At 39.3% G+C, this 19,672-nt stretch overlaps 1 protein-coding gene across 8 annotated transcripts in view; it reads right to left on the bottom strand.

The window, feature by feature from the left end:
* The window catches only part of Cab39l (calcium binding protein 39-like), a 102,414-nt gene that overhangs the window by 34,245 nt on the left and 48,497 nt on the right, over positions 1-19,672 (bottom strand). For all 8 annotated transcript variants that reach the window (XM_006252100.4, XM_006252101.4, XM_006252099.4 and 5 more), the window contains 3 exons: positions 18,469-18,610; positions 16,057-16,221; positions 3,795-3,913 (listed from right to left, as the gene is read on the bottom strand). In XM_006252100.4, the coding sequence (XP_006252162.1) occupies positions 3,795-3,913; positions 16,057-16,221; positions 18,469-18,579 (395 nt within the window). In that variant the 5' untranslated portion in view covers positions 18,580-18,610. The remainder of the gene's footprint in view (positions 1-3,794; positions 3,914-16,056; positions 16,222-18,468; positions 18,611-19,672) is intronic.

Here is a 19,672-nt window from a genome sequence, read left to right as displayed (position 1 = left end):
GGGGAATTAGGGGATGGCCATCTGTGTGCCATGCAGAGAGGCCAGAGAACTCTGAGGAACAGGCTCTCTAAGTAGACCTTGTTAGAATACTTCTTTAATATGTGAACTGTAGGGCAGAAACAAACAATATAAGCAAAACTGAATGTAGGCTAGGTATTGGTTGTTGCAGAAGTTTTACTAACTTTTAAGTACACTGTAGTTTTATGAAATTTTTTTTGAAATGTTTATTGAAATGTTTAGAGGTTTGCTTTGTATTGGGTGAGGAGAGATGGCATACACCAAGTTAAACAGTGACAGCTAAGTGTTTAGTATATGAGCTCCTGCATTTGTTACTTATGTAGATGGTTGCAATTTCTTTCAAAGAACTTGAAAAATAAGATTTGGGGAGATAAGTGTAGTTTTAACATTAGATAGACATCTAGTGGCCATGATTTCTCTATGAAACCCTGAGAAAAGTTTAGTGATCTTAGAGTTCCACTTGTTTCAGCCAGGAGAGAAATTTAGAATGAAATGTTTCTTTAAAAAGTCTTTTTCATAAAACGTGGACTCTAAATCCCTTAAGTCTAGCATCCAGATGACTCTTCTTGTTCTATAAGTATTAACTGTCTCTGTGTGACATATGGCTGGACTTGTGTTCAATATAGCAGGCCACTATTGAGCCCCTAAGTAATACCATTTGGTATATAAGTAGACCAATCAAGTTATTGCCTAAGTTTTCAAGGACCTTCAGAAAAGGTAATTTAGTAAAAATGCTGAGCTTTAACAGAGGGCTACATGTAAAATGCAGAGCTACACCAGCCAATTTCTCATTATCTACTCTGTCCTTAGAAGCACCAACAATTAATTCTGTCTTTCCCGAATTGCCCGAGTAAATGAGAATTCCTGCAAAGAAACTGTGTCTGCCAAATCTGATTGATTGGTAAGAACTGAAATGATGTAGAGGCTTCTATACTTTAGGTCCAAAGCTTTATCTTGGGGCCAGATTTAGCTCCCTAAATGGTCATTTCCTTTGGCCATCTCTGTGTTAGAACACCCCATGACTAACAGATTGAAATCTTTTGGCATCTATTAACTTAGAAGACCACTAACTTCTTCCATCAACCCAAAAGCTAAGAATGTCATCAGAAAGCATTTGAGGCCTATAGGAGAGATCGCCCCATCTTGCTGTAATTGTTCTGATACACATCAATGTATTTTTATGATTTTCTTTGCTCTGCTACTAGAAAACATCATGAATTGCTGCCATGTAGGAACATGGAGTTACCTAGCACCAAGTTTCCCAAGCCATTGAAATGTGACAGGGCAAGTCAGTGAAGATTCCTCTCCATCTTGTATTCTTGCTGAGGCCATTTTAGGTTTAAGTAGAATTTGATCTCCTTGACTGGAAGCTTTGTGGAAAATTACCCAACTCTATTCTAGGAAATCAAGGAAAGTCATAATGTCCGACCTAACTTATCCTGACTCGTGTTAAATGCCTACTTATGCAAGCCTACTCCAGCTAACTGCTTAGCTTCAGTTAAACGTCCTGCATTAGCAAAACATCCCTCTGCAGCTTCCAAGTGAGATATCAGGAAGTGCTTTTGCCTTTAAAAGCCCCTTTCTCTAAATGCTCATGGCTACACTTGGGTCCTAAATGCCTGATCATAGTACCAACTGGCTGGAATAAAGACTTTAAATTGGCTATTGACTATGTCTGAGTGGTCTTCTTTGGTGGCCTCCTCATCATAGTCACTCAAATTTGGCTCCAGATATTTTTTTCCCTTTGAGGTGAAAGCTGTGCTCTTTGAATTGACAGTCCTTAAATCTTCTTTGGGACACACTAATGCTTAAAGAACATATAGGACTTAATCAAATCTGAGTTTAAAATGTGCTCTTTTAAGTTTTCTAACCTTAAATAACACCCTTACAGTCTGAGTTACTGTGAATAGCTACACTGACTGCAACCCTGGTACAGAACAAGCACTCTCTGGCATCTACAAGACAGAATGTGAAGGAATAAACCCGAAGTGAATAACCACTATAAGAGAAAAAAGTCCAGAGGTGCAGCCTCTAAATTGTTATTGATAGTTTTATTGGGAGAGTTTATGGAAGATACTCCTTTCTTATATTAAACATTTCCAAGATAAATAGGTTATTACCTTTGAATCAGAAAAAAGTGAAATCGTTTTAAAATATCTCCCATGGTCAATACCATATCACTAAAGTTTGGTTCTAATTTTGGTCTGACTCCCACTACCATCCAAACCACTTTCCAGGCTGCAGCAGAAACCTTCGGGTACAGTTCCCGAGGGCATCGCAGCATGACCTTAGTTCCTTAGTAGAACACGGACGGCTCTTACTAATGTGGTCTCTGCCTTTCTAGCTGTACCTCATCCTTTCTGAGTCCTCCTCACCTCCAGCCACACTGGGATTCTTGTCATTTCCTGTGCACACGAAAGTGTCTATATATTTTTACCTGTTTTTGGGCTGAAAAGTTCATGAATAAAGTGATCTCAGGAAGCATATGTAGAGATGGAGCTGACCTGGATCATCTGCCCTGCACTATCATGTGACACTTGTCCTGTGTTGAGTCACTCCATTTTGGGCTCATGTGCTGTAAGAGACTAGTGTTCCTTAAGTAGTAGAAAATCCAAGTGCATTTTCTTTTCCAGAGCTAAGAGAACAACCTCTAACAACCATTACTTTGCATCATCCTCAAAGCCATCACAGTATACTTCTTTGCTCAACAATATATAGGAACTACATGGGAAAACAATCTCAATGTGATTAGTTATAAAATTAAAATCTGTGCTAAAGTATATTGAGAGGACAAGAGAAGGGAATGGAATGCCAATGGCACTGGAAAAACTAAAAAATAAGTGCATTATGATTTATATATATTTAAAAATGTATGACTTTTTAAAAAAAACTCAACAACTAGAAAAGAATAACTGCCACTGAGCAATCAGATTGAAGAACGAGAAAGAAGCAAAGAGCTCTTGTTCATTGATATAGCTGATTTTCAAATTGTGTTATTATTTTAACACAATTAAATATTTATAAGTTTATTACTTTAACACAAATATTTATAAGTTGACAAGGGAGGAAGGTGACACAGGTGAAGTAGACTTCACATGGCTCTACAGCACTGGAGAACTACACAGCAAAATGAGCTGTGCTGGCTTGAGATACGGAATAGCAAGGCAGCACCAGGGAGGACTATTATCTGCTGTTTGCATGCCTCCAGGCACCTAGCAATCTTTAGGATTCCGAGTATCCTCACTATGCTCAAGAAGCATGTGAGTAGACATAAAAGCAATAATCAGAGATCCTACTTTTTTCTCCGTTATAGCTCTGATTACAAACAGTAACATCTATTGTGTTCCCATACAGATACTTTGTCTCCAACCTGGCAGTTGTCACCACTGTAAGAATGCTTACCTCTATTGTTTAAGATAGAGAACTAGAATAGACATGTATGTGCTTGTGTGCACTCATGTGTGTGTAACGAAGGGACACAACATCATGCAAGTAGGAAACAGTACCTGGGCAGTTAGGAACAGGGAAAATGAGGAAGCAAAAGACATATGATAGTAAGAGGCATGGATAGCAAAAAGGTAGAGGAAAGAGGTAGGAAATGCAGTCAGCAGAGACCAGAGGACTTCCTTTAGGTTAAGGCATTTAGAGACAGATCGGGAGGACACTCCTACACATAACAAACACTGACCAGGCAGTTCCAAATGAGGCCAAGGAGGCACAGTACATGCTTTTTAACAGTTATGTTAAACCTACTTCTAAGAAAACCAGGTACCTACCCTTTGAGAAGCATAAACAGGATGTGAGGATGAGAACAGATATATTCCACCGTAGGACACCGTGTACCAATCTGTCTTCTCAGGATGTTGTTGAATATCTGGGTCACATCTTTTTTTCCCTGTTAAAGAAACATGTCACCATTAAATGGTTTGCTTTTAATGGATAAACTGTAGGGATGGCATGTGGGATAGAAACATACACTCTCATAAAGATAGTGTCATTCTGAATAAAATGCAGAGCCAATCATTTCCTATTTTCATTTGTCTTCAAAAACTCCACTCAATGGGCACAGCCATTCACCAGATGTACAGGTGGGGACCTTGGCGGGGCAGGGAGCTTCTTTACACAACCACAAATACAAAAGCACGGACGGGTACAAAGTAGCTGCAAGAACTGAAGTTCCTATGCCTTTTCACCTTTTTAGCTCTCTTTAAGTGGAAACAGTGACTGATATTTCTAAATCTTCATAAATGAGAGAAATAGAAGAATATAAGTTACAACTAAATAAAATGTTAGAGTCAAACTCCTTTCTCTTAACATCTAATTCTGGGTAATATTATCCCTTCACTTTATCTATTCGTTTAACTTGAGGCTTTTAAGAGACTTTTTATTTAATGAGATGTAAATTTAAAATGTGGGTTTTCCCGATGAAATATGTAGCTTAAGTCACCAAGCTGATGCAGGACTGAGATGCACCCAGGGTTTCGTGCATCTGCATAAGCCCACCATCTGCACCATACTGCACGGCTTTGAAGCTGTCAGTTTTATAAACACTTAACCAAGTGTTAAGAGAAATAACAAAGGAGCTGGGGAGATGTGTCACTAGTTAAGAGCACTGGTTGCTCTTGCAGTAGACCTAGATTTGTTTCCTAGCACCCAGATGATGGCTTAAGCCATCTCTAACTCTAGTTCTAGGGGAGTCAATACCCTCCTTCTGCTTCCACAGACACTGGGCACTCCTGTGATGCACATATACACAGGTAGGCAAACACTCACACACAGAAAACAAAACTAAAGTATTTTAAAAGGGAAAGTAATAAAGAGAAAAATTCTGAAAGAGAACATTTACCTCATGAAAAACATATGTACAAGGTCCTGTGTCTAATCTCTAACAACTTCCTACACATACAAATTCAGAATATAATTAGGTCTTTTAAAACTAAGAAATTTTAAAAACTGAAAATCTCTGGGATCTATGATTAGGCAAAAAGTTCTTAGCCTTGACTAGAACAACAGTGAAGAAATAATAAACTGATTTCATGGATGGCATTAATCCCCTGGGGGCCAGAGTTAAGTGACCAGCCTGGTCAACACAATGAGTACCAGGACAATGTAAATAGACCCTAGCTCACACACACGCACACACACACACACACACGCACACACAGGATTAGGGGGTGGGAGAGGGAGAGAGAGAGAAATAGAGAGAATTGGAGAGATGGCTCAGTAGTTAAGAGCACGGAATGTGCTTCCAAAGGTCCTAGGTTCACGGAAAGCACTCACATGGTTACTCATAACCATGTGTAGCTCCAATCCTAAATGATCTACCATCCTCCTCTGTGGGCACCACACATACATAGTGTAAATCATACAGACAGGTAAAGCATGCATATTTAGAAAAATATATTTAAAAAAAATCCAAACAAACACAAACAGCTTTTGTTCAGAAGAAGATTCTGTTAGTAAGATTATATAGAGTGGGGAAAAATACTGTAAGCCGCATCTACCAAAAGAGATCAGTATCTGGAGTATACAGACTCAATATAGTAAAGTCATAAAAAGATACTTTGCCAAAGAGGCCATATAGTTAACTGAACACAGGCACATTAAAGGTGTTCAATATCAGGAACCTTCAAGAAGTGCACGGTAAAAACACAGTAAGTTATACATTACTCCTTCTGACAGCTCTATAGCATGGCTGAATGAAAAGTAAAGACAACAGGAAACACTAGCAAAAGTGATAAGAGCACATTCACGTTGTAATGGAAATGTAAGACAGGGACAGTGACACGGCTCAGTGGGTAAAGATACATGCCCTTGCAGAGGACATGAGTTTGATACTTGGAACCCATAGTAAAAAAAAACCAGGTCCAGAAAGTTGTCCTATGACCTTCATATGATTGAGCTGTGGACACTGGGCTTGAGCACACATACAATGACAGTAATGCACACAATATTTTAAAAAGGGAATATAAAACAACACAATCAGTCTACGTATTTTCTTATGAAACAAAACACATAATTAACTACTCCACCAGCACAATGTCACTCAAGCATTCATGATAGAGAAAGAAGCACATGAGTTACATGACCATGATTCTCATGTAGTAGCCAGAGTTGGAAACAGCCTGGAAATTCTTCAGCTGTCAAATGGTAAACAAACTGTGGTCATCTATGCTAAAGACTCCTTATTAGTAATGTATAGATATTTTGTTTATGAAACAGGATGGCATCTATGAGATTTCTGAAGTCTCACATTATAGAATGGAGAACAGTCTAGTTTAGAACAGCTAGAACTCAGGGATGTGGTAGTGATGCATAAGAGAAGTGGGTATGACTAGAAAGTAGCACAAGAAGAGATTCTTGTGGGAATGGAACAGATCGACTTTATCATGTTACTAATATGGATACCCTGGCTGTGCTATCATTTTGCAGGATGGTACTCTTAGGAAATGCAGGAAAATGGAGTTTCTCTGATCCATTCCTTACAACTCTAAGTAATCAGCAATTATTCTAAAACAAAGGGTTAAATTTTTAAAAGATTTTTTTTTGTTGATCAGTTTTTTTTTTTTTTAAGACTAACAACATTTAGTCAATTTTACACAGACAAAGAACTTTACCCCAGCTACAATAGAGAGTTACATGCAACAACTGCTGGGTATGGTATGGAAAAATTAAGGACTGAGGAGAAAGGGAAATAAAAAGCTGGTACTATGAAAACAAATTATTTCTTCCTTTAAAGGAACTCATCATACTCAAATGCAAGTTTTTATAAAAAAGTAGGAAGTGAATTTTGGGACCCTGTGATGTACCCGTGGGAGGGTGCTTGCTTGCACCCTTGTATGGGAAGGGAGCACTTCAGAATCAGCTGGTGTTGTAATTTTAAAATCTTAAAAAAATTATCATAGCCTCTGAATTTAACTTATGAGGGTTATAAATACTATATTTGTTCTATAAAAGAGGCATATTTATAAGTATAAACATGTTTTTTTTCCTTTTTTTTCGGAGCTGAGGACTGAACACAGGGCCTTGTGCTTACTAGGCAAATGCTCTACCACTGAGCTAAATCCCCAACACCATAAACATGGTTTTAAATGAAAGTAATCCTGTGGTATTCAAGTCTTCCTAGATGCTACAGGGCGATACTGCAGAGTCCACACCAGACCTGTCTGAAATGTCATAAGACTGTGTTTTCACACCTCCCGGTAAAATGCCACAGGACCATTTCCACAAGACATTCCAGTGAACAGCAGCAATGGAGCACCACAGAACTCCATCCAACTTTCACACAGAGGAAACCATTCTTCTAGTTTGTTAGCAAACATATGCAGAGGCAGAGGGAGTCCCTGTGGGTAACAGGAATAGTTCTGCTGCTAGTTTTCTCCATTTAATTTGCTGTTGGCTGCTGGTTCTCTGTATATTGCTTTTTTATGTTTAGGTATGTGACTTTAATTTCTGATATTTCTAAGATTTTTAACATGAAGGGGTGCTGTATTTTGTCAAAGACCTTTTCAGCATCTAATGAGATGATCACATGATTTTTTTCTTTCAGTTGTTTATACAGTGGATTATGTTGATGGATTTCCGTACATTGAACCATCCCCGCATCCCTGGGCTGAAGCCTACTTGACTGCGGTGAATGATCATTTTGATGTGTTCTTAGATTCAGTCTGCAAGAATTTTATTGAGTATTTTTTGCATTGATATTCATAAGCAAAATTGGCCTGAAGTTCTCTTTGTTGTGTCTTTGTGTGGTTTAAGTATCAATGTAACTGTGGCTTCATAGAATGAATTAGGTAGTTTTCTTTCTCTGTCTATTTTGTGTAATAGTTAGTTCTTGTGATCTATAAAACTGGAGTCTGCAGATACTACTTAACTTTTCAGGTGGCTATTCTCACTTTTGGCTTGAAACTCCTTTGCTTACACACACTGGTTGACAGTAGTTTGTATCACTTGGATTACTAGGTTGACAGTAATAAGAAATGATCACTAGATCACAATGCAGTTTCCTGCAACTTAGAGCTGCTTTCTCATTTAGCCTGAACACATTAACCTCTTGATCTTATGCCAACATGCATTATAGAATATAAAATGACATAAAGCTGTGTCTCGAATATCAGCCAAACCTCAACAGATACGGGCCTGTGTTTGATCCTGAGCCCACAATATACTAGGCCTTGCCGTTTTGGTCACAAGTCCCATCTTTTCTTTTGTGAGGCAGTGTCTCACTGTGATCCTACTCTTGCCTGGCACTCACTATGTACACTAGGCTGGCTTCAAACTAGCAGAGTTCAGGGGTTTCTTCCATCTGCACAAGTATTAAAGAATAAGATGGCGCCACCAGTTACAGAACTGTACTTTCATTGTTTTTCAGAGAGAAAACAAGTCGAATTTCTCTTTATCTTTCTTGAGGGTGTGGATCATTGTAGGAGGCTGACCTTGCCGTGGGAAAGTGGGGCTCTTAGGGCAATGTCAGGAAGCAGGTACAGAATTAAATATGGAAAATCCATATCCAAGGGCTCTGATCTGACAGTGGATCCTTTACAGTGATAGTTTCTGCTAAAGAGCGAGCATGTCACAGCCCCCTCACTAGTCCATGGAAGGTGAGCATCATCAGGAAAAGGGGTCTGGGGGATCACTGTGCAGAGTACTGTACTCCAGCATCCTCTGTAGGACCTCTCTGACAGTACAAAACAAGGACTCACGCCTTAGGCTCTCACTTGCCTTGCAGATAGCCCTGAAAGCTTAATCAACAAGTGGTAATTATTTGTGATGTTGCTCTGACTGAGATGCTGGCAACTGCTCTGGACACCATGTGACCCTTCCCTTCCCACGTAATTGCTCAACCTTCAGGTCCAGTCAGCCCACAGACTACTTTAATGATTCAAGGGCTTTCCTACTTTGCTTTCCCTTCATTACTACCTGACTGTTGCTCAAACTTTCAGTCTGACTAAGACAGTCTTTAGTTCTCGTTCTCTCTCTCTCTCTCTCTCTCTCTCTCTCTCTCTCTCTCTCTCTCTCTCTCTCTCTCTCTCTCTCTCACCGTGCTCCAGCACTTCTTCCAAAGTTCTTTGCACTAACGGGTTACAAAACATGTCTGCAGCTGCTGGGGGGAAAGCTGTGTTAGCTTCTCTTGGTTTCTAGCAGTCTTTCAGAACCCAAGAAAGGTAGTTTTTTCCTTCTTTCTCTGACCTTGTAATATACTCAGATGGCTCTTTTGTTGACGAGGTTATGGCTTAATGGATTAGATAAGAATTTACGACTGAGTAATGAGATTTCTTTTTAAAACTCAGCTCTGTCTCTTAGCTATTACTTACGGGCAGCAGAACCCTCTACTTTTGTCCCCTTCCCCACAGGTTTCTTTGCTCTGGATTCTTGAAGGAGAAGTGAATCTGTCAAGCAGACTCCTGAGTTAGTTGCTCATGTCCAGTGTGATATCACTGCCTGTAAAAACACACTGCTGTAGGTAGGCAATCTGAATCTCCTGTTCCCAGGTTCAGAGCCTGTTACTGTCTTGCTCCAGCAGCTGGTGCTGTCTTTCCACGCGGAAGTAGAGGACAAACTAGTGTCCTTCAGTCAGCATACACTGCTCACAGTGGTCCCTAGAAAGGGTTCGGGGATAACAAACGTGAAGCTCAATCCCATGTGAAACAATTTCAATCTTCCACCGACCCACTCATCTTTCCTTACATTCCTTCCTTTGGAGCTATTCTCAAGTTGTCTCTTTCCCGGTCCCCAATGCTTCTGTCAAGCTGTTCTCTCTCCAGTTTCATTTTGGAGGCACTCAGAGCTATGAATTTTCCTCTTAGCACTGTTTTCATTGTGTCCTATAATTTTTGGTATGTTGTGACTTCATTTTCATTAAAATCTAAAAAGTCCTTAATTTCTTTATTTCTTCCTTGACCAAATTATCATTGAGTAGAGCACTGTTCAGCTTCCATGTATATGTGGGCTTTCTGTTGTTTTTATTATTATTAAAGAACAGCCATAGTTCATGGCGATCTGATAGGATGCAGGGGATTATTTCAATCTTCTTGTATCTGTGGAGGCCTGTTTTGTGACAATGGTCAATTTTGGAGAAGGTACCATGAGGTACTAAGAAAGAAAGTAAATTCTTTTGTTTTAGGATGAAATGTTCTATGGATATCTGTTAAATTCATTTGGTTCATAATTTGTTAGTTTCACTGTGTCTCTGTTTAGTTTCCGTTTCCATGATCTGTCCATAGATGAGAGTGGGGTCTTGAAATCTCCCACTATTATTGTGTGCGGTGCAATGTGTGCTTTGAGCTTTGGTAAAGTTTCTTTTATGAATGTGGGTGCCCTTGCATTTGAAGCATAGTTGTTCAGAATTGGGAGTTCATCTTGTTAGATTTTTGATGAGTATGAAGTGTCCTTCCTTATGTTTTCTGATAACTTTTGGTTGAAAGTCGATTTTATTTGATATTAGAATGGCTACTCCAGCTTGTTTCTTGGGACCATTTGCTTGGAAAATTTTTTCCCAGGCTTTCACTCTTAGGTAGTGTCTGTCCTTATCACTGAGGTGTGCTTCCTGTATGCAGCAAAATGCTGGGTTCTGTTTACGTATCCAGTCTGTTAGTCTATATCTTTTTATTGGGGAATTGAGTCCATTGATGTTAAGAGATATTAAGATAAAGTGATTGTTGCTTCCCGTTATTTTGGTTGTTAGAGGTGGAATTGTGTTTGTGTGGCTTTCTTCTTTTGGGTTTGTTAAAAGAAGATTACTTTCTTGCCTTTTCTAGGATGTAGTTTCATTCCTTATGTTGGGGTTTTCAATCTATTATCCTTTGTAGGGCTGGCTTTGTATAAAGATACTGGACAGCGGGGTTGGGGATTTAGCTCAGTGGTAGAGCGCTTGCCTAGGAAGCGCAAGGCCCTGTGTTCGGTCCCCAGCTCCGGAAAAAAAAAAAAAAAAAGAACCAAAAAAAAAAAAAAAAAAAAGATACTGGACAGCTAGACTCTGAGGGGTTCTGACACAACCAGGATCACAGGAGGGACAGGCTCCAGTCAGAGCCAGCAAGGCCAGGTAACACGAGAGATAACCAGATAGTAAGAGGCAAGCGCAAGAGCCTAAGCAGAGGAAACCAAGGCCACTTAGCATCATCAGAGCCCAGTTCTCCTACCAACGCAAACACTGCACACCCCATCACTGGAAAAGCAAGGTTCCAATTTAAAATCACATCTCATGATGATAGAGGAATTTAAGAAGGACATAAATAACTCCCTTAAAGAAATATGGGAGAACACAGCCAAACAGGTAGAAGCCCTTAAAGAGGAAACACAAAAATCCCTTAAAGAATTACGGGAAAATATAACCAAACAAGTGAAAGAATTGAACAAAACCATCCAGGATCTAAAAATGGAAATAGAAACAATAAAGAAATCACAAAGGGAGACAATCCTGGAGATAGAAAACCTAGGGAAGAAATCAGGAATCAAAGATGCAAGCATCACCAACAGAATACAAGAGACAGAAGAGAGAATCTCAGGGGCAGAAGATACCATAGAAAACACTGACACAACAGTCAAAGATAATGTAAAACGCAAAAAGCTCCTAATCCAAAACATCCAGGAAATCCAGGACACAATGAGAAGATCAAACCTAAGGATAATAGGTACAGAAGAGAGTGAAGACTCCCAGCTCAAAGGACCAGTAAATATCTTCATCAAAATTATAGAAGAAAACTCCCCTAGCCTAAAGAAACAGATGTCCACGAACATACAAGAAGCCTACAGAACTCCAAATAGACTGGACCAGAAAAGAAACTCCTTCCGAAAAGGAGTAAGGAAAAAGGTCAAGTAACAGCCAGAAGATTCTGGGCAGATGTCATATAGACCCTAAGAGAACACAAATGCCAGCCCAGGCCACTGTATCCAGCAAAATTCTCCATTACCATAGATGGAGAAACCAAGATATTCCAAGACAATGCTTCTCTTCTCAATTTCCTACTCTATTAGTCTTCCACTAAAGGAGACACCTCTCCTACTTTGTTACTGTTCTCTGCAAGGGAATCTAAGTCCATTGCTTTCCTTCCGGTCATTGTCCAGAAGCTGCATACATCTTGCCTCACACTCACCAATGTGAATTCAAAACTAAAGTTTATGGTTTTATTGTTATTTTTCTCCCACCTCTCTGTAGGAAATGCTTTCTGAACTATCTGGCAAGAGCAGTTCATCCCTCAAACAGTAATTTTCCCTCCCAGTTATAAAAATCAGAAATTATAGTCAAATGACTGCAGCTCTTCAAAGACACATGGTAAAGGTAGTCACTTTTGGAAATGCAATGGTCATTACTCAAAAGAGCCTGAATTATGTAGTAAACAACTTTCTAATTCTTTAAAAAAATGGCACATTGTGCTCTCTCTTGCTCTCACTCTCCCTCTTTTTCCCTTTCCGAGCCAGTTTTCTAAGTAGACCTAGCTAGCCTAGAACATGTGATCTTCCTATCTTGGCCTCCTTTCTTAATTCTGAGGTTATATAGGTACACACTACCATGCCTGGCTAGAATATCTTCTTTCATTCTATCCTCCTTCCCTACCTCCCTACCTCCGTTCTTTCTTTCCTTCTTTCCTTCCTTCCTATCTACCCACCTATCTCCCACCAACCTACCAAGCAACCAAGCAGTTAGCCCAGTTTCAGAGGGCTGATTAAAGGACCATGACTAAGGGCAGGCGCAGCACATATTCAAAGTGCTACGTAACACCGTTGATAGGGAGGCATCCTTCAAAGAAAATTCCACGTACCTCACAGCTTTGTTTAGTAGTAGCTCAGCTGGAGGAAATGCAGACCTAGTACCCAAGGTACTTTTAAATAAAAGAGCTTCTGAGTACCCCTTATGAACTGAGAGACAAGGGTTGGGAGTTCTGTGCTGTTAGAATAAATTCTGAAACCAGAAAGAATTTTATCAAGCTGTCAGCAGCTTAAATTGACATTCTGTCTCAAGAAGGAAAAGTGCTGCCTCAGGCTGCTGGGCCTTGCCTGTGGTTCAGAGAGATGTGGAGCACCTTTCTGTAAGCAGCCTAGAAAGCCGGAGATCCTGCCTCCCTTCCTCACAGTGCTCTGTGTGGTTGATGGATGCTACAAGTCTAACTGTCCCCAGTTTAAACGTTTGTCATCCATCAATTCAAGCACGAATAGTCATTTATGAGAGGTCAGGGGAGAAGAATAGCTGCACATACTGAGTATCTCATTCATTCACAACTATGTCCTAGGCATTGCACCTTACACAGGAGTACATAACATTAAAAACGGTCTGCTGCTTATTACTGAAGTAAGGACCTTGTAGTGACATTGTTTGCTTATTTGTTTTTTGCTGTTTTAAGACAGTGTCTCATTATGCAGCTCAGGTGACTTAGGACTCACCTGGTTTCCCATTAGGTAAAGAAAGTGGGTGACTTTCTCTTAGCAGGCATTAGCTGGCTATACGTTGTCTAGAGGTGGGCTCCCCATGAAGTTCCCCTCCGTGTTAGTATGCCAGTTGCTACTGCTCAGGGCTTTATTCTTCCTATTGCACTCTTAGCACTTTGCTCTTGTTGTTTTATGTCACTGCGCCCGACGCTCTATCTTGTCCGAGTCTTCAAAGCATAATCACCCTTAGCCTATTTCCTACAGCACCCCACTGTAAACTAGGCTTATCTTTAATTCAGGCAAATCAATGGTAATAACTTACAGTGCGGCTACTCGCAGGTAAATATACAAAACAGTAAGACAAAAATATAACTGTAACCCAAGAATGAGGACTCTTCTTATTCACGGCTACTGCTCAAAAATATCTGAAACAAATAATGGGCCTGCTAAATCGCTCTGTGGGCAAACATGATTGCTACTCAAGTCTGACAAACTGAGTTCTATCCCAGAAAGGAAAAGAGAATCAACTTGTAAAGGATGTTGTCTAATCTCCACATGTGAGCCATGTTACTCGTGCCCCTGCAAACACACACACCGCTACCACCCCTAATCCCCCAATAATAATAATGATGATGCTGATAAACAAAAACTTCAAAGGTTATGACAAAACAATTCAGCTTGTATTTCATTTACTTAGAGAATAACTGAAAATACTCTGACATTTTTAAACACTTTGCATTCATGTTTAGTTTTTATAGGATGTAACATATACGTGCACATTTTTTACATGGTTTAATACTGACAGTGATGAGGAGATCTGGGCTAGAAGCTAATTTACTGGCTGTACAATCAGCAGAAGAGGCTGGACTCCAGACATCTGTATCACCGGGTCAAATATTTTCCACTGTGACAAGCTTCTGCTATGTTCTTAAATGCAATCAGAGACACTTAGGTGTATGAACACAATGAAGTGTGCTTTGATCACAGGCACGCCCAGTTCAGACAGGAATGGGATAAGATGGGGGCACAGATGTAGCCAAGCACACGGAAGAGAAGAGACTATGGGCCGGAGAACGTCAGAGAGAGACAGAGTAAGAGAAAGAAAGACAGGGCATCAGAAAGAAGGAATGAGTAAAGTCTGGGTTCTTTGACATCCTTCTCTAGCATACTCTGACTTTAAAATTCCTCCAGTTTTGCTCTGTACATTCTCTGTCTATGTAATCTGTCCAGGGAGCTATGTACTAATAATGCACAGGTCCCTAGAACCCTAACTTTATGTCGGCTCAATTACTGTAATCCATCTCCTTCTACTTGTCTGTGAATAAAGCTAAAAGCAATTTGCTTAAAAACACATTGATGCATAACTCCCATCATGAAAACTGTGGGATATGTTCTACTAGCTGAGCTGCCTTGTCTGGCCTCCGTGGGAGAGGAAGTGACTAGCCTCACAGAAACTTTAAGTGCCAAAGTTGGGGAATACCTGTGTTGGGGTACAGAGGAGAAGGGGAAAGGATTGTAGAAGGGGTGACCAGGAGAGGGACAGTGAGCAGGATATAAAGTGAATTAATAATAATGATGATGATGATGATGATGATGATAATAATGATAATAATAACAACAACAATAAACCAACCTGTCTAACTCCAATCTATGAAAATCAACGAGAAACAAACAGTTACCTGGAACTACGAAGTATACTGGTAGAAAGGAAAAACAGGAAAATAAAATGACTGCTACCTAAACAGTAAATATACAAACCTTCCTATGAATACTAAATAATAATATATAATAACAAAATGCTCATAACATATTTACTGCTTTTATTTTTATGTAAGTTACCTAATTATCGGGTTGGAGATTTAGCTCAGTGGTAGAGCGCTTGACTAGCAAGCACAAGGCCCTGGGTTCAGTCCCCAGCTCCGAAAAAAGAAAAAAAAAGTTACCTAATTATCTAGGTAAATTATCATAAACTGTTTTTAAAATGATGCTAAAACATACTACCAGACTGGTATTTAATAAATTATTGGTTTGGTATAATACATTAATGAGAACATGCTTGATAGATATGGTATCTGAACTCCAGTTCTCCCACTTTAACTTTATGACTTGGGGAAATTACTTAAAATCCTGAATCTTTGGTTCTCTATGTATAACATGGGATGTCTAGAGCCAGAGATGGCTCAGTAAGGGAAGGTTTTAGTGTGGAAGCCTATAACCTGAGTTCAAACTCCTAATCCCACAAGGTGTGAGGAGAGAACACCCCAAGACTGTCTTCTGATTTCCACATATGAAACATGAACACAAACACACACACACCAAGAAGTGAACACAGTTTAAAGTGGGATGGATGAATAATGAAGTATCTGCCATAAAGGCAGTTCTAAGAGTAAAGTGTGTGCATGAATTATATCTTGTACAGAAATAACTGTTCTCTTTATCTCTTGTGAATGGTGGTAGTCAGTAACCCAGTTACACAACACTTAACCACAGCAAGCCTTTGTGCTGACTGAAAAGGCTTCATGAAAGCTGTGAATGTCATATGTGAACACTGATTGGTCAAGTATGGACACTTATTTATTGCTAAGAACGAGGAGAGACATCAGCATTTGAGGTAAAAAGGGGCTCTCATTGTTTACTCTCGAGAAGCAGGAAGGACAGCCTTGCGCAGGATTTTACCTCAAAGTCTATGAGCTGCAGATCAGCTATGAGTGTCACCAACAGCCCGCTGCTATAGAGCTCCTGTGCCAGCTGAGCCACTGCTTCTGTGGGGGGCTCCTTGTCCTGTGCTCCACACAGGAGCTCCTTCATCGCTTGCAGAGACTTTGACACTTCTTCTGAAGCCTGGGGACCAGAAAGTGTCAGTGGGTAAAAGAACACAAACACTGAAGCCACAAGTGATATTCATATTTTTGGTAGAAACTAAATAGTAAATGTATTCTTGAACATTAAATTGAGTGTTTTAAGGACATAGAAACTGCTACAAGTCTCAATTTAAGCCTTTTTGCTAAGGTTTTTCAATGCATTCCTACCCTCTTCATCTTCTACAGGTTCAGGCATAAAATCTCAATTTGTCAAATGGTACAAACTTGCACATATTAATCAATTGCAAACAATCATGTTTGTATTTGTAAGACTTAGAGCAGTTACTACAGTTTAGGAACAATATCAAATCCACCGAGGCGGCATGTAGACTAGTGTTGAAGCAGGGGAGGGGTGTGTGAGGAATGACTGCTGATGGTGTGGCTGGGCTTCCTTTGGGAATGGGAGATCTGTTCTCAAATTAGATAGTGGTGATGGTTACACAATCTTGTGAATTGTAAAAACCCAGAGTTGAGAAATTATATATATGGTATGAAAAATACATTAAATTCCCTCATTAAAAATACAATTGACAAAAGAAGACTAATTTAGTTAGCAGTTTGTATTTCTATTTGTAAAACAGTGTATTTTAGTTGACTTTCCATTGTAGTATGACAGTAATCAAAATGAGATGAAAATGCACGTGGTAAGACAAATGAGAAGAAAATAACTTGTGTCAGCATGGCACTACTTTTTAAAAGGCATTTCTCAAATTCTTTAGCTTATTACAGGCTTAAGAATAATTATAAAGAAAGCTCTCTGCTAACACAAATCCAAGTCAAGAGACCATATTTTCAGTACCCTGTCACCTTGAGTGTGCCTTTTTACCATACACAAAAATGACAATTTGTATCTTGAATGTCCCCCAAAGGTGCATGTGCTTTGTGGGGCATTCTTAGAGTGGTAGGACCTAATGGGAGGCCTCTTCTCCAGTCACTGGGAAGATGCTTTGGAGTGAGACTGTGGGATGGACCACATCATCTGCTTTTTTTCTGTCCTTTTCCATCCCAGTGGCAAGCCGTGTCCCATGCTCCCCACATGATGTCCCTACCAGAAGCCGCAGAGCAATGAGGCCAGCTGAGCACACACTCAAGTTTCTAAAACCCTAAGGACAAATCAACTATCCCTTTTTATAAGCTGAAAATCTCCCGTATTTGGTTATACTATCCATAGCAATGATTGTTTTAGTTTTCTCTACTTTCTGCCTTTGTCTTACATCACTGCAGTGAGCCCCTCCAACTCTGAAACTCAAAGAAGACTTGCTCCCCTTCATGCAATGCTCCTTTTACTCAGTTTCATCAGTGGAGCTCATCTGTGTGGCTGCATGGAGGCAGCAGTTCAAGTGCCACATCTCTATTGCTCCACTCATGGGTCCTATGGTTTGTACATTTGCAAGCTGTTCTCATTGAGAAGCTGTGAACTACAACGCAGAGCACATTCTCACACTTCTCCTGTGTGCATGTGCAAGGATGTGTCGGATACCGCCAGTGGGATTATAGTATGCACATGTGCATGTGCTTTGTCACTTGCAATGATCACAAGAAGTGCTTGTGCTATCAATTCTTGTCAACGTTGCTATGAATGTGATGTAGGTTTAATTGGCCTTTTCCCAATTATTAATACAAACTAGGCAGTATTTTGTTGTTGTTGTTGTTTGCTATTTAAATTTATACATACTTTATGAGGGTTATTTTTAGTTCCTATTTGAATCAAAATTTGACTCAGTATCTTAATGAATAGGAGAATCAGAACAAGACATTTCTTCAGTTCCTTAGGACTATGGCTTTATCACATACTTGGACAGAGCATAGTAGGACTCTAAGGTCTTTTTTATAACAGGTCATCTTGAGTCTAGTCACTGCAGAGAGAACCAAATATGTAGGACTTAAAATTCTTTCAAAAGGATATACAGAAGCCACTTCCCACGCCCATGAGGAAGTCTTTGGTCAATGTGAAAGGAATGTGTGCCAGTTCTTTCTTTCACATCACTGTAACTCAATATAATAATAAAGCCCAGAGATCTTGAAACTCTGAAGTCTACAGAGATGTGGGGTAGGCCAGAGGCTCAAAACCAAAGGTTCAGTACAACAGACCCAACAGTCACCAGCTGTATAAAACTGCAACAACCTATGTAACAACAGGGGCCACACTGAACAATTCTTCATTAAACTTCCACATGGGCTTCTCCTTGGAAAACACACACTTTAGTAGTTTTGTTTTGAATCATACCTTGTCTGTCTTTTTGTCCTGCTTTTCCAAAATGGCCAGGTTGTCTTTCAGAATTTTGACAATTTCTGCTGGATTTTTGTGTGATTTGCTAAACAAAGGCATTTTTTTCATCTATAAAAATCTCTTCTTCCAATATGGAATGCTAAAAAACAAACAAGCCAAGTTTTTAAAAAAATGCTAACTTTTAACTCCTAACATGTATAATTGTCATATCATGGCACAAAGTAAGTTTTCAGTAATACCTGTTCAATCATTTGAAACATTAAACTGATCAAGTTGAGTTTCAAGTTTGATTATAATTTTAAGTAGATATAAAATATTTTAAGAAAGATTAAAAGCTTCACTTAAAAATAAGGATTGCAGAATTTTATTGAAAACCAAGAATATTTACTTTTAAACCAAGTAGGTTAGGATTCATATACTCTAAGAAAAAAGTAGTATGAAAAAGCATTGTACCAAGTGCTAATAGCAACTCAAGACTGCAGTGTAAAGTCTTAAATCTTCACTGCCATGGTGGAGGTGAAGAGAGCGGGCAAATGTTCAGTTCCAAAGGCTGGGAGCACATGTGACACAGACTAGAGAAATGGCTGTCACTGCCTGACTGCATTAAGAGAAACAAATCTTGTAATGTAATGGAAGGTTCCTTCTAGTAAAAGACTATTCATTAATACTTTATATATTAAAAAATGATAAAATACAGTAAAAGTCTCTGACTCAAACACTCAGATACGACGATTATCATTGGGAATATATTCCCTGTACGGTTTTTCTATACACACAAAGATATGTTTAAGCAAATCTAGAATAACAGCAAGCATAATATTTGGCAATTTTCTCCACTGTTTTATATTGTAAACAGCATTCTATAGGCATGTTAGTTCTACTCTAATATTTAAATTTTATATTACTCATTATTTATATATGTATAAAATGTGTGTATGGGTGGATTGCGGGCATGTTTATGCCTTAATGCACATGTGGAGGTCAGAGGTCAGTTCTCTTTGACTGTGGATTCTTGACAGAACCTTAGTTATCAGGCTTGGACGCCTGTGTTTCTAGCCATACCATCTCTAGGTCAACAACATTTTTAATAACAATATCACATTATATAAATATATCATCATTTTATTTTATCAGTACCCTTTTGGTAGACAAGAGAGATTTTTTTCATTTTTGCTTAACAATTGACATATTAACAATGATG

Source organism: Rattus norvegicus, chromosome 15, assembly GCF_036323735.1.
Source record: "Rattus norvegicus strain BN/NHsdMcwi chromosome 15, GRCr8, whole genome shotgun sequence".
In the NCBI taxonomy this organism is placed as follows: Eukaryota; Metazoa; Chordata; class Mammalia; order Rodentia; family Muridae; genus Rattus; species Rattus norvegicus.
The sequence above is the reverse complement of the archived record's forward strand: the minus strand, read 5'-3'. Positions and strand labels throughout refer to the sequence as shown.